General features: G+C 38.5%; 1 protein-coding gene across 1 annotated transcript in view; it reads right to left on the reverse strand.

Annotated features, from left to right (window-relative positions):
• DST (dystonin) overlaps window positions 1-16326 on the reverse strand; it is a 440007-nt gene that overhangs the window by 187942 nt on the left and 235739 nt on the right. Inside the window, exons 11-26 of the mRNA XM_045009616.1 lie at window positions 15177-15283; window positions 14384-14503; window positions 13598-13693; window positions 13380-13507; window positions 9084-9177; window positions 8605-8759; window positions 7124-7586; window positions 6902-7030; window positions 6601-6678; window positions 6352-6513; window positions 6148-6252; window positions 4173-4268; window positions 2803-2928; window positions 2265-2417; window positions 1856-2010; window positions 1498-1624 (exon numbers count right to left, since the gene is read on the reverse strand). Coding sequence (XP_044865551.1) covers window positions 1498-1624; window positions 1856-2010; window positions 2265-2417; window positions 2803-2928; window positions 4173-4268; window positions 6148-6252; window positions 6352-6513; window positions 6601-6678; window positions 6902-7030; window positions 7124-7586; window positions 8605-8759; window positions 9084-9177; window positions 13380-13507; window positions 13598-13693; window positions 14384-14503; window positions 15177-15283 — 2294 coding nt within the window. The remainder of the gene's footprint in view (window positions 1-1497; window positions 1625-1855; window positions 2011-2264; window positions 2418-2802; window positions 2929-4172; window positions 4269-6147; window positions 6253-6351; window positions 6514-6600; window positions 6679-6901; window positions 7031-7123; window positions 7587-8604; window positions 8760-9083; window positions 9178-13379; window positions 13508-13597; window positions 13694-14383; window positions 14504-15176; window positions 15284-16326) is intronic.

Below are 16326 nucleotides of genomic sequence, written 5' to 3' on the forward strand. Positions count from 1 at the left end.
TCTTCCCCAAGCATTGTCATATGGCGGTCAATCCTGTCATCTCTCGGGGAAATTGTGTCAATGTCTATGTAAACGTGCTAATGAGACCCATGAGATAATGTGGGCTACCAAGGCTTCAATGCGCTCATGATTCACAGCTCTGTGTTTCTTTCTTGTCTAGAACAGGAAACTGGATCCAAAACACCAAACTCAAGCTACATCTGGGTGTGAATAAGGTAGTGTCAATGTGGTATGCAGTTCTGAGAGTCTGTTGGAGCCATTGGTATTCCTGGACTCTAGGCATGACCTAAACAAATACTTTGCCTCAGTTTTTAATGAGGCTAATGAAGAGTTTAGGGGTAGTGGCAGAGTGGCTAATGGCAACGAGGATATGGAGGTAAAAATTACCATATTCAAGGTGGAAGACAAACTCAAAGAGCTTAATGAGACTAAATTGCAGCCCCTGGGTAATCTTAATTATAGGAACTGGCACATGAAATTGCAAGCCCAATAGCAAGGATTTTTAATGAATCTGTAAACTCAGGCATTGTAGCCTATGACTGCAAAATTGTTAGTATAGTTCCTATTTTTAAGAAAGGGGGCGGAGGGAGTGATCCAGGAAACTACAGGGCTGTTAGTTTGACTGCAATCATATGCAAGGTTTTGGCACAAATTTTGAAAGTGGAAGTAGCTAAGGACATAGAGGTGAACAGACCCTCACAAAACAACAATTACAATCATAACAACAGCTGGCTGTTCATGCATTCTATTCCAAATTCATATTTGATCTTTTGTGCCAGCAATGGGATAGGCCCATGTTAGACCATTTCTCCTCCTATACCATGTGGCAATCAATGGGAAAATGGTTATTGACCCAAACATGATTAGAAGCAGGGCATTTTCGGTGGAGGTTGCAGGTTCATTTGTATCAACCAGAAACAGTGAGAAACAGCATATAATCCCTCACTATGCGTACTGCAAGTGTTATTTGCAGCAAATTGAAGAAATCTATATTTGAGTATTGTATAATAAACAGTTTCATGAAATATAAAAGTAAAACAAGATTTACAGAAGCAGACATTGCGCTGTTCAGTGGTCTGACAGATTGTTTTAGCCTAACTGTTTGATATTTTGATTTAAATCAGTATTTTGTTTCGAACAAACTAATCTTAATCAGCTCTTTAATGCTGAAATAATATAGACTATATATCAGGGTACAATTCTGTAGCATGGTGTAACCAAAATGCACCCCTCTGCAGGTGTCAGGGGCTGAATCTGGGGCTTGCAATTGCCCCAATCATTTGTAGGTGAAGGCTGTCAGAGTGAAGGCTGCTTAGATCAAGATGGAGTACTGAACACGGTGAAATGGAGCAGGCACTGTAAGCTGTGTCTCCACATTGAAGATGTGAGCAGCAACAAACTTCTCCAGTTTATAATAGTTTCTGTAGTTGCAGTCTTCTGGGTGTCAGTAAGTTACTAATGTAGACTCAGAGGGACATAGTTTGGTGCAGTACCTACCGAAGCAACATTACCAGCTCGAACAGTTTCAATTTCATTTGTCAAGTAGTGCCAGGAAACCACGCTCTTCATGTCTATATGTGATTCATGCCAAAGGGCCAGTACATTCTGAAAATGTTGTTCAATTCTGAAACATACAAACACAACTAGATTAGAAAAACTGTCTGAAATTGTATTCACACGTGAAAAGGGGAGAAAATAAAAAGAGCGTAAATTATTTTAACACAAATAAGTTCAAACGAAAATGACTGCCTCTGATCCAATCACAAGACAATGCTCCTTCCCTAAAAAAATAAAAACAACCAAAATATTTATTACAGGAACTACCTACTTTCAGCTGTTTTTAGTCTGCTCCTACCTGTTTGCAGTGTCTATTGCTTCTTTGTTTGGTGGAGGAACTGTAAAGCACACAGATGGAACCATGGCCTCGTTACCACTTGGACTAATGACTTTCCATTTGGCACGATGGGAGTTGCTCGCTAATACGCATTCATCATCTTTGTAAATGGTTATCTAGTTTTAACAGAAAAGCAGAATAATTTAATGAGCTAAGCATTATAAACTATCCTTACAAAGCCCTTTTGTAAATGGTGTCACCAAATAAGTGACACAACAACAAAAAACAACAATGCAGAACACAAGCATTTGCTCTGTTTACTAGGGTGGAAGATATTTACAGTCTTGTGTTTTCCAGGAACATGTAATTAATGAAACTTTAGCTGTCTCCTCACGTCTGTAATTGATTTTAGGAAATTCAAGGTTCTAACCTCAATTTGTCTGTAGTCACAGATGGCTTTAATTGGGATGGATGTTTTGAGTGGACTATCAGGATTCCTTGGCTTCAGCTGAATTATTGCCTTTGCCTTCCCCACAAGGCCAGCTACTGTGCTCTTGTACTGCAAGAGTTGTTCTTTTTCTTCCTAAAGAGCAATTAAGAAAATAACTCTAAAATCAGAACTCAATGCTGCTTCTTTAATGCTTTTAAAGCTTTTGTCTCTGAAAAATAACATGTTTCACATGAACAGAAATAACTCCATGAAGTAATCAGTTTCCTTTAATATCCACTATTGTTTAAAAACGTAATTTTAAGGGCATAGAAGTATTCAAACAAATAAGGACAATAACAACAAACAAGGACAAATGGATAAACCTGTTTAATTAGACATTCTGAAATTAAATTTTATAATTTTATTACCTCCCTTTAGTTGGGTAAGTTGTTTACAAATTCAATTTTTAAATCCAGATACGTGTTACACAACTCTTGTTTAATCTTATTTTTTGTCAACAAAATTCTTGAATTCTTACCATGGATTCCTGAACAAGATCTTCCAGTTTATGAAGGCTGCTGGACCTATCACAACTGTACTTTCGCTGTATGGCATCTTTTAAATTCTTTAAATAGTCCATGGCTTCTTTGGCATCATTGAAAAACTAAAGTAAGACACGTATTTTGATTAATTAAAAACAACATTGAAAGGTTTACTAAGTGTTAAGCCAAAATTGTTGTTTGAAGAAACCACTAAATGGTTTTAAAGCTGTTTTATATTTTACAGTAGCTTGAATTTCAAGTGACTCTTGTCGTTGAAGTACCTGTCCTGATCTCAGAAAGGCAGACATGCATCATTGAAACATCGAAATCAGTTACTGAACATGCTACCTGAAAACAAAATCAGTATCCCTATGCCTGTACATTAGTTAATTACAGTTCCTGTGAAAATGATTTTCAAACACTGATTCTTGCTACTCCTGGAATTTACAGCTATTAAGTTTTTAAAAACAGATTATAAAATAAGTTATAAAATGTAGGAAACAAGCTATAGGAAGTAGTATGTTCCTATGAACATTATATAGATTAGATGGAACCTGATTTTTCATTGCCTTTTTACCTTTTGTAGCCATTTACATTAATACAAAGTGGGTGAGCTATAAAGCCCTACCATTCTGATTTGTTGCAATTTACATTCATTTTGCTCTCATGTGGCATGGCATAAATGACTCCACAAAGTTCAAGACTGTGAAGAATACTCTCTCTCTATTAAATATAAAAAAATGCAAAGTTCTTTCTAAATCAGACAATGCATACCAAGACCTTCCATTACCGTGTATAATAGTTAGTAGATTAATGATCATTTACTGCTCATTTAAGAGGAGATATAGTCATAAAGGTGACTAAAAATGGCAAAACCTTAGTCAATGCATCAGCTCCCTGTGGGCCTTCTGCTCCCTACTGATAATAACGTGTGTTCTGCTCTTGTTTGTGCAGCCCTGGAAGAATGAGCTCGATTCTGTTCTACCTGGTCCATCATCAACAAACCCAACAACCTGAATCCAGTTGCAGAAGCTGTATTAACTGTTATGATGCCTGAGGAAGAAAGAACACTGCCTCTTTTTCAGATCCTGGATTTATTTGCAGGTTTTAAAATTAAACAACCAGGCCCAATGCTTCCTTGGTGTAAACTGACGTAGCTCTATTGAAGACAATGGAGCTACACCTGTTTACACTACCTTGGAATCTGGCCCATGTACTGAGCTATAAATGGAAAAATTGAGAAAATCTGACCTGAAAGTTATTGAGAAAGGATAACCAATATTCTCGACTGATTGTTCTTCCTCTCACTTATCTGATTATAATCATGCTTTAAGGTGTTGCAAATTTAATTGTTTTACTTACTTACCTCAAAATAAGCAGCATTTTCTCTCAAGTGTTGTTCAACACAGTGACAGAGCTGTAAAATCCAGCTCCACTGTGTTTGCATTGCAGCTCTATAGGCCTTAAAGATGAAAAAAGAAAGCATTTTAGGAAGGCGTGCAGAAATTAACACATGTACATTCTTGCAAACTTTAGAAAAAAATAAGAATAGTGTTACAAACAAAAGAGTCTGGTCCTGCCCTCCTTGCGCAGGCACAACTGTCCTTCAGACAGTAGGAGTTTTGCCTAAGTATAGAGTAAAAAATCAGACATAAAATGTGGTGCTGTATGGACAATAAAAAACAGTTTTCTGAAGCCCTAATGTGTACATATATATGCTTTTGCATAACATTTAAAAATAAGTTTAACTTTACTAATGTCTTTGTCTCTTACACAATGTTTTTGCTACCACCTCTATAGAAAACTGAGTGCATTGCCCTAACATTTGCCAGCAGAGGGTGCTCTACATATTTTTAAGTCAGTCAGAAGTGTCATTTAAAGCCAGCCCCATCTCACTGGCACAGAAGTCATCGAGTTTTCCAGCAACTGGGTGGATTGATCCATTAATGCATGGCGAACATCCCAGTGTGCCTGATTATTATGAAAAGACAGTTTCTAAAGTCCTGTTATCTGCACATACTAGGGAATTTAGAAGGCAGTAATTTTAAATATATTACATGCTCCGCATACACACACACCCTGTACTCTTTAATGTAAAGACTATAACGTTCACATACGTATCTACCACCATAATGGTTTGTCTCTGTAGTATATATGTTTATTAGACTGATATTGAGTGATACATATATTAGTAACAGCATACCATTTTAGAGAAAATAATTCCCACACTACAAAAATACCATTCATTAACCACATTTGAGTGCATGTAAAGGGAAGGAAGTGTTTTTCTTCATTTGTTTCCATATTACGAAAAATAAACTCTTTAAACCAAAGAATCATAAAATGCAGAGTTGGTACTGATCTCTGAAAGGATTAGCTCATCCTCCTGTATTATAATTGTTTTCATTGGCCCTATTGTAGCACCACTTTACTGTCTATTCTTGACATGAGTATCTGCAGGGAAAACAATCTGACACTTTCCTTTGGAGGCTTGTAAAAGCCCCTACAGTAGCTACAATATTTTTTATGTAAACAGATTACCTACAATATAGAGCCTGATTCAAGTCCAAAATAAATCAGGCCACTTTGTTACATTCCAATGTCCAAACAATTTCTGTAATTTATTGACAATAAGATCATGAAACCAAACCCCAGACCTTAAAAGGAAATAATATGATAAAGTATTTGTGACTGGAAATGCTGTAGGGATACCTCTTCCAGCTCAAAGGGGGAGAAAATCAAATTAAGGGCTATTACATGCCTTCAATCTGCATGTGCAATTCCCATTAACACCAATGGAAACTGCATGCAAGAGTTGAAGGCAAAATATGGTTGTAAGGGCCCATTGTGGAGTCCTTAATCCTTCTTCCTACATTTCAATGGGAGCTTTGACTATGGGCAAGTCTACCCAACAGCGCTACAACAGCGCAGCTGCATCGATGCAGCTGTGCTGCTGTAGTGCATTTGGCGAAGACACACTATGGTGACGGGAGAGCACTCTCCCGTTGACATAGCGTGGTATGGACACTGATTTAAGTCGCTGTAACTTATGTCACTCAGGGGGGCATCGTACTCACACCTCTGAGCAATGTAAATTACATCGGCTTAAGCAGTAGGGTAGACTAGCCCTAAGTAAAAACCGAGTAGGACTCCAGGATTTAGCCATAAATGTTTAAAAACACTTATTTCATTGAAAGTGAGGCACAGAGCCACACCAGGACATAGAAAAGAAAAAACTCTTATTGTCTGAACTTATTAACGAATATCCCATCAGCAAAAAGTCATGAAGGCTTAAATCACAATATTTTTTTCCGGTTTGTGTGCTATACTTCTTGACTTACCTCAATAGTTAGCCTTGCAGGGTGATTTTCCAGGAGTAGCTGCTCTGCTATTTCCTGAACTGATTTAATAACTTCTTCTTTTTGATCAAGTTCTCTCATTAAATCCTTTTTTTTTTCAAATAAAAAAATAGTTATTTTAGAAACTTGTTAAATTATTAAATGTAATTTAATTATTTCCTTTTGGATTACATTAGCAAAGCTTACTGCATGGTACTCCTTTTTTCTTGATATATTGGAGTTTCTTTCACTCCAGTCATACGCAACCTCCTCCTCTTCTTTTTCATTCAGCCATATAAGCTCTCCAGTGGCACGGGACACAAAATTGTGCAGGGTATCAAGGTGCCTTTCTTGATTTCTTGATGTATTCTTTAAAAAAAAAAAATTAAAAACCCTGCCTTTATCAAAGCAACACACATTTAAAAGTTGAACATCGAAGAGATATAATGATCTTACCAAGAGTTTTGCATACTGACTCTCCAGTTTGTGCAATTTTTCTGCATAACTGAGTTTAAGAGGGGCAGTCATTTGGATCTGTGTACAGTAGATAAGGTTAAAGGACAACAAAAAGATTAGCCACATTAACAGTGATTCTCAAATATTATATTAATTTGTATAATGCTAATTCATCTGGCAATCATACATAAAACCAAAGAAAGGTTCTGAAATCCAAGTGCAGTTGTATAACCCGTAATTACCTCATGAGTAATTCAATTAAAAAAAGTAACCTCAAGAAATAAAAAGTATAGTGGTGTACCTCACTGATTTTAGCTTCTTTAAGGCTTGTTTCAAAATCTTCTATAGCTCTATGGACATTTTTATGATTTTCTAAATGGCTTTCAACGCTTGGCAGATCTGAACCCCATTCTGTTCGATCAAGTTGCACCTTATAAACGAAAGTGAAAAATTAACCAAAGCACCTCAGAAAATAAGGGAAATGACTAAGGCAGACTAAGAGTTGTTTGCATAAAGACATTACCTGCATTTCATCTACCCAGTTCAAGAGGTCCTGGACAAATTTCATGTTGACTTCTTCGTCTGTTAAATTTTGATCAACAAAAGCTGATTTCATGAGGGGCTTTCGGATTTGCATCAGCTTTAGTGTTTGCAGTGCATTGGTGTCAACTCCTGTTACATAGGTTTGAATTACCCGTGGTGGAAAGCCTGGTGTATAAGCTGGTGTGATTGCCGGAGTCAGTCTTGAAGTAAGACCTGATGAGAGGCCTGATGTCAGACTGGAAGAAGTCAAAGTAGGTGTTAAACTCTGGGTCATTCCAGAGTTTAAATCAGGGTTTAAGTTTGGTGCAAATCCTGAGTTTAAGCTTTGTGTTATTCCCGAAATCATCAGCTTCGTCTGTTCTGTTGTCAGTGTGTGCCCCTTGCTGAATATTGAAGAACATTCAGTCCTTAAGGCCATAATATCATCTCGAAGTTTAGCAACCCTATAAATAAATTACATTTACTAAAGAAAACAAAACAAACAATCTCATTGAAAGCTTGTGAAAGCACTTTTGTGAAACAATATAATTAACTGAACTATAGCAATAAAAATGAAAGCTATCTTGTATGTTTTACATATTCTAGTTAAACATAAATTTACACTATTAGTACCTCAGTACTATTATTTACTATAGACTTTACTTATTCCAATATAAGCTTTCTATATTAGCACATTTATATTATCTAGTAAACAGCTCTAAAAGTGACGTGTATGTATTGTGTCACTCTATACATGCACACTTGTGTGTGTTAATATGGGCAAAATCCTGGCAATAACCCAGAAAACCAACATAACATGTGCAGTAGCATGTACCAAATGCAAAGCTAGACACAACCAGCAAAAGAGAAATCTTGCTGTTGCAAGGCAGGATACTACATGCTGGGGTGGATTAATTAGCTGCAGGGAGTTATTTACAGCTCAGTGCTGGAGCAGTTATCCTGTGCTTGCTCTCACCAGATTCAGGTTTAACTCTGCCACTCTCTGGGGACATGTTGCTTTTCCATAAAATGACACCCTACTACTACAGTGTAGGTTTCTGGTTGCATAAACTGCTGTTTGTGAACCAACATTAGCCTGCTACTACCTTTCCGGGTACGCTGCACCTACTGATGAAAATCATATCTCTATTTATCTAGAACAAAATTAGTAGGTTTTAAGCATAACCATTTTAAGCACAATAAAAACGGCCATAATGTTCAAACTTGGGTGTCTAATAAAGTTAAACACCTAAATGGCACCCAGATAAGTGACCTGATTTTCAGAGGTGCTGAGCACACGCAGCTCCCATTGAGTTCAATAACAGTAGTGGGTGCTCAACACCTCTGAACATCCGGTTATTTTTATCTGGACTGCCAATTATGGATTTAGGAACTTAACCACAGGCATTTAGGTTTGACACTCTGGGCTACAATACACATACACAATGTGTATTTATACACTTAAATAAAAGTATGAAATACCTCTGTACCAGTTGATCTGCCTGGTAATATTTTCCATCAATAAGAATTTGGGCATCAATTACTTGTTGGCGCAGAAGATTCTCACATTCAAGTATATATCCAGCTATCTCTGCTTCATTCTGGAACTGTAGCCCTGATTCTAATCGCTTGGAATCCTGTGTTTTGGAATGATAAATACCAGCAATTAAATCCTACAGCTAAATGGAGAAGTACTTTGTAGAGAATTTACTTTCACTGTAAGCTATTTTTTTTTATCTTAAATAATTACTGGTAAAAACCTAGCAGAATGAATTCTATTTAATGTACAGTATTCTCTTCCAGAAATGTTAACTACAGAAAAAAAATGCAGAAAAGGTGAAAATATCAGTTACTCAAATAGTCAATCAAAAGTTCTGAAAGTAAGATTTTATAAACTATAAAGATTTCAGTGCCAAAAAGTTCACAAACACACCCAGAAAGGGAATTCATATTTGACTTACAGACTGCAGAGCATTCCGAGCAAGTATCAGTTTGTCTTCACAGCCCAGGATGTCCCGCTGAACTCTGTTTGCAATTTGCTGCAACATCTCCAACCTAAAAGACACCACAGAACATATAAAAATATTATTTACTATCCACATTGCAATGCAAAAGAAAATATCTTGCATCAAATGCCAGTATTTATGCCAATGTACCTAGATTCTTCTAAAGTGCCATTGCCAAAGCTTATACAAGAATTAATCAGTGTCGGGCCACAAGTCACAGAAAGGAAATTCTCATTGGAGTCAATGCTGGTTCGAGTGCCAGTGCTGTTGCTAAACAAGGAATCACTACTGTGGTAGCCATAACCACTGCTGTTCATTTTTACACCAGGAGCACTGTCCCTTCGGCCATTTACATCTATTGGAAAATGGAAAAGGTAAAAACTCCTGCAAAATGTACAGCTTCCAGGGATGAAATCTCTCTACTGGCTTTTGAAGCACCAGCATTCCTTCTTTAAATAGGCTTCAACATGCCCATTCAACGCCCAGCAAGTAATACTCTGATGGCTCTTCAAAGGATTTTGCCTAGAGCTATGTATGCTAGTTTGAGTTTGGCTTCCCTACCTTGCGTTAAAAAGCTCTGCAAGTATGGACTAAACAGAATGATTAGGGCGTCACTGGGAGATAGAGGTGCCAAATATTTAATGTAAGTCTCAACCAATTTCAACAAGCTAAAAGGAACAAACCTATGTTATAAACTCACTACAGTGTTGTGCAGATCTTGAATTAAAAGTTATATTAAAAGAAGTAAAAAGAGCTTGATTTACCCCAATAATTCCAGATTTATGCTGGTCTGAGTCCCCTGATTTTAATGGAGTTACGCCAGCATAAAACGGGAGTAACACATCAGGCCCATAATTGGTAAACTCGATACCCTTGTACACTGTCCAATCCACTACTATTATTCTGCTGTCCAGACAAGCATGTTTATTTTATTCCCCCGTCCCACCAAGCCCTAATCCTGAAGACATCACCTTACTTTCTTCAGCATTCTGATCTGACAGCTCCAAGGCTTTCTGACCAGAAGGAAAAGAAGGCAAGACCCTTCTTTTTCTTGATTTTTATATATAAATATATATATACATAAAAATCATTCAGCCTTTCATTCTTAACTGAATTTTTCCCCATTTTAACTCCTGCTTCCAGCCCTCTATAAAACCACATCCATATTTCAGCGCTGCTGCTTTAAAAATACAAAGGACACAAGCTACCCTCGCAGAGACTGAGCAGGCTTATCTCTCTGATGGTTTCAATCCCACTAGCTTGACAAATAGGAACCCCTGTTTGGCCCGTGACCACTACGGGCAAGCTACCAGGCTTTCCTCACCCACCACATATGAACTGGGATCCCATGTTCCAACCAGCCACTAGCTACCCATGCACACAGATGTTTTCCTAATGTTTACAAGCCTAAGGGACAGAGTTCTAGCAATTTACCATTGTAACAGGGTGGCTTGCCCCTTACATCTCGAGGCCAGCTGAAGAGGCTCATCAGAGAGAGATCGGGTGGTTTCCCTATTAAAAGCAGCAGTGGGTGCAATGAAGGAAGGATGCTTAGGGAGATCAGAGACTGCTACAAGTGAGCAGACTCTAGCAGAGAGTCCTGGGATGTGGGATTGAGACTATAGGCAGGAAAGGCCTTGGAATGACCAGACAAGAGGGTAAAACAGATGGAATTTGTTTTGGGACTTTGAGTTTTATTTTTGAGTTTATTTACTAGATTCATAGAATATTAAGGTTGGAAGAGACCTCAGGAGGTCATCTAGTCCAATCCCCTGCTCAAAGCAGGACCAACACCAACTAAATCACCCCAGCCAGGGCTTTGTCAATCCGGACCTTAAAAACCTCTAAGGAAGGAGATTCCACCACTTCCCTAGGTAACCCATTCCAGTGCTTTACCACCCTCCTAGTGAAATAGCATTTCCTAATAGCCAACTTACACCTCTCCCACTGTAACTTGAGACCATTGTTTCTTATTCTGTCATCTGCCACCACTGAGAACAGCCGAGCTCCATCCTCTTTGGAACCCCCCTGCAGGTAGTTGAAGGCTGCTATCAAATCCCCCCTCACTCTTCTTTTCTGAAGACTTAATAACCCCAGTTCCCTCAGCCTCTCCTCATAAGTCATGTGCCCCAGCCCTCTAATAATTTCCATTGCCCTCTGCTAGACTATCTCCAATTTGTCCACATCCCTTCTGTAGTGGGGGGACCAAAACTGCATGCAATACTCCAGGTGTGGCCTCACCAGTGCTGAATAGAGGGGAATAATCACTTCCCTCAATCTGCTGGCAATGCTCCTACTTATACAGCCCAATATACTGTTGGCCTTCTTGGCAACAAGAGCATACTGCTAACTCATATCTAGCTTCTCATCCACTGTAATCCCCAGGTCCTTTTCTGCAGAACTGCCGCTTAGCCAGTTGGTCCCCAGCCTGTAACGGTGCATGGGATTCTTTCTTCCTAAATGCAGAACTCTGCACTTGTCCTAGTTGAGCCTCATCAGATTTCTTTTGGTCCAATCCTCCAATTTGTCTATGTCACTCTGGACCCTATCCCTACCCTCCAGCATATCTACCGCTTCCCCCATCTTAGTGTCATCTGCAAACTTGCTGAGGGTGCAATTAATCCCATCATCCTGATCATTAGTAAAGATTTTATCTGAATACATTCAGATTCCAAGAAGTAGCAAAGAGTATTGTGAACAGACAAAAAGGGTTGTGTGGAGTTTAAGAATCCCCGCCGGGGGAACTGAGGCAGGCTGCCTATAGTGTAAGCCCAAACCTTGAGGGGGTGCTCCGAATGTGGCCACTCACTCACAACTATCTTTGAGTATCAGCCCAGCTATCATTTTTGCCACAATTCTATTCTGCAGTTCAGGCTGCAGTGGTCCATGTTTGTACCAAACAAAGAGCAATATGTCCTGGCAATGGATACTAGTTATCAGTTTATGAGGCAGCAAACTCCTGTTTCCCGACCCAATCAATAATATAAATGTCTCAGTGATCTAACACTACTCAGATTATTAATTTCTCTCCTTATCTTGCAGTGGTGACCCACATAACTGACAACTTGGTTATATTTAAATGTATTTGATGAATATAAAATATGTGGAGGTGGAGGGAAGTTTATGTTTATGAGGTCTTAATCAATCTGAAAATATGATAAAAGCTTTTTGTGAGTATGAATACAACTATAGGCCAATTTCACACACCCTTACACCTCAGCACAGTCACCCTCAAGTCACATCAGGAACAGGTCAGTGTTTCCACCACTGTCCTTCTACGTTTTGCTCTGCCTGTTGGGGGGAGCTTTACCTTCCACTCCACTGGAACCCCATCAGCAGAGGATGCTCTGAATCAGCACATCCTCACCCACCTTAGCCATGCTCCCTCTTCATTCAGCACCCTTACATGTCAGTCAAACCTGGATGCTTTTGGCACCTCTTCTGCCACTTTAATCTCTCCCCTGCAGACTCTCTGCTGCAGAGGTCTATGCATACACTTGGATATGTTTAACCCAAACTCTTAGTAGCCAGGAGCCCATTCCAGTTTAGATAACTCCTCTAAAGCACAATAGGCCTGATTTCCAGTGATGGACTCTGTTTATGCCAGTGCAATTTTTTGTGGTTTCAAAATTGTACTTGCAAAACCAAAACCTGGCCTTAGGCCTGGCCCAAGATCTCAGTAATGTTCAACATACACATAATCACAGACATTCGCGATGGAAAAAACATCAGGTCACATATTCCACTACTCATGCAGGATTGCTCTCAAATATTTTGTACATTTAAATGCTTTGTATATACTTGGGTGCAATATAGTTTGAATTGACCCAAAAAACGGAGCTTCAGATATGCTTGTGTGCATCAGCTGAAATTAATCCCTGGGCAAAAAGCCAGTGCTGTACTTAAATTCTCCTTAAGCCCTCAGAATAGGGTTTAAATGGAATTTAAGTGATGCATAGACCTTGTCATGACCTTTTGCATAGGGGAGAATTTTGTTAAAGTTAAGTACTTTGATTGAGGCACAGATACTATTCATTCTGGACTGGCTGAGACCCCCCCCAATTCATTACCATATGGATCCTTAAACTATGAATCAGAAAAAGATCTACAGGCTTGATAAAATCTCTGAGCATTCTTCAAGCTAAAATAATAATGTAGATTTTAGCATGGAAAAGACATCCACAGTTTCCAGTGTAAGGCAAAAGGGCAGAAAGAAAATGAACCACTCCTGTCAAACATTGACTAGCATACCGCTCTACTTCAGGTCGAAGGGTTTTCTCCCTTTCCAGCATGGCAATAATAAGTTTTCCCCACTCTTTTTCTATATCATTTGGATGGTAGCCTTGAGGGAGTTTGATGCGTCCAAATTCTATCCAGACCTTCAAAAACAAATAATGGCTGGTTAACATAAACAAAAAACCAGAAATACAATACAGTGAATATAATGAAGCAGAAAAAGTACAGCTTACCTCCAGCAGTTTATAAAGACATTTAATTTTTGATTTATCTATCTCCTTTGGTGGAATTTCTGTTTCCTTAAACTGTAAGTATTGGTTATAAAGTGCCTGGAGAAATATAAATACATATCACCAGCTATTTCCTAAAAGGGAGTATTTTATTACTTCTTCACCACATTCCATTATGTTTAATAGGCTTATGTTCTTATATTGTTCTATTAAAGACTTATATAAATTATTTACCCACCAGGGAAAAATCTGCTTGTGCAGGTTAAGACACTTGTATCTGGGGCGGGGGGAGAGGGGTGATATCAAAGGGTAGGATTTTCAATGGATTTCATCATGGCCACCATCTGCATGCATGCATGCAAAGAACTACTCCTGTTCTTTCAAGCTAATATCTGGGGGTGGGGAGGGTGGCTGGCGGTTGGGTGACAGAATTTATATAAAACTTAACTCGGTTGGGCACCTCATTTGCTCCAGGGACACAAAGGAACCTTAGCAGCTCAGGGGATCTGGCTCATATGTATTGCATATTTCATATTTCCAAACCTAATACATTTTATCTTTTACCAAAATAAACATTTGGAGTTCTGTGAATAATTTGAACAATGCCATATCATACTCTCCCATGCTTAACTTTGGGAACACAGGATCTCAGGAAAGCTACAAGGTTTCTTAAATTTAAAAAAAAAAAGACATTATTACACTGCTCTTTGATTTCATTGCATAAAATAAGAATCTTCATTTTTTTCTACTGTCCTTCAAACAAAGTACGTGTGTGACCCCGTGTCTTACCTTCAGTTCTACAGGATTGTTTGGAAATGTTCTGTCAGACATTATTGTGATATAGTGCCTGATCCACTGGATGAGGTAGTTCACCATATTCTGGTATTCAACCCACTTGACTTCAACATCCTAGAAAAGCACATCACAATCAGCAGATCAGAAAGCAAGAACAACTTCTTTTTTGCTATTTCTTTTGTAGTCTCAGTTTAAAAGGATGCAGCTCTTCAGATGCATACAGCAAAATAAATTCCCAAGCTTAGCAATTCCAAAATGGCATTCACAATATTCTGGTCCCTTTATCATACTCACATACAGGATTTGGCCTCAACTATTTCTAATGGTGACATGGAAGCTTCCTAGTTCTACTACCATTCAAGAGAGATAATAAACAGAGAGTATGACCTAGTGGTCTGACCACAGGACTGGGAGCCAAAAGATTCTGAGTTACGATCCCAGCTCTGATTCTAGCTCTCTCTGTGGCTTTGGGCAAATCATTATATATTAGTTAACTTCTCTGCTTCAATGTCTTCATCTGTAAAGCAAGTGCACTATTGTTACAAATCAAATATTTGTTTAGTCTTTTAAATCATGTGGAGCTCCCAGTCAGATCATGAAACCAAGAGTCCAGTTATTGACAACATGAAAAAACTTTCAATTGTGTTATTTTGTAGTATTATTTTATTATTGTTGTTATACCAGTCTATGGAGAATGTAATTAACTGCAATGCTGAGTTGAAACCTTCTAAAATCAAGGCATGTCAATGAAGCTGCCATGCTTCATAGGTGTTACTCGCTTACTTACATTTGTACTGATGCCTTCACCACCTTCCAGTACTTTGGGAAATGCATCATAAAGTGATGACACATAAGTTATTACTGACTTCTCATCAGGGGAGGAGACATCAACATCTAAGAACGAACAAGATTCTGTGGTGAAGAATGTTGACAACTACTCTACAGCCTGCAGATGGTTAGATTATATTTTAACATAAGAACATAAGAATGACTAGCTGGGTAAAGACCATTATCCTGTCTTCCAACAGTGGCTCCAACAAGCATTCATTAATGGTGCCTAGAAATTTTATCTCTGCATCCCATCCTGGAGTGGCACATACCAAGTCAATATGGGGACGGTTGAAATCTTCCATTATTATTACATTTTATGTTTTTGTAGCATCTCTAATTTCCCTGATCATTTCACAATCACTGTCACTATCCTGGTCAGATGGTTGGTATTATATTCCTACTGCTATATTATTATTATTCAAGCATGGCATTTCTAACCACAAAGATTCTATGGTACTGTTTAATTCATTTAAGACTTTTACTATATTTGACTTCATGCTTTCTTTCACATGTAGTGCCACTCCCCCACCAACACAACCTACTTTCTCAGTCCTATATATTTTTGTACCCTGGTATTACCATAGTGCATTGATTATCACCATTCCATTAAGCTTCTGTGATGCCTATTATATCAATATCCTCATTTATTACCAGGCACTCTAGTTCACCCATTTTAGACTTTGTGCATTCGTATACAAGCACTTATAAAATGTATCAATATTTAGTTGTCTGCCTTCATGTGATGTAATGGAATGGGATTCTTTCATTTGATTGTTTCTCACCTTTTTACTGGGATATAGAGAATCCCCTTTAATCAATCTTCCCCTAAGGGATGTCTCTTTCTGAACCATGTCTTCCTCTACACCTATTGGCTTTCCCCCAGCTCTTAGTTTAAAAACTCCTCTATGAGCTTTTTAATTTTACTTGCCAGCAATCTTGTTCTGTTTTGGGTTAGGTGGAGCCTATCCTTTCTGTGACTCTCCCTTTCCCAAAAGGTTCCCCAGTTTCTAATTAACCTAAATCCCTCTGCTGAACACCATCGTCTCACCCACGCATCGAGACCCTGCAGTTCTGCCTAACTGGCCCTATGAATGGAACTGGAAGCA

This window comes from Mauremys mutica, chromosome 3, assembly GCF_020497125.1.
Source record: "Mauremys mutica isolate MM-2020 ecotype Southern chromosome 3, ASM2049712v1, whole genome shotgun sequence".
In the NCBI taxonomy this organism is placed as follows: Eukaryota; Metazoa; Chordata; order Testudines; family Geoemydidae; genus Mauremys; species Mauremys mutica.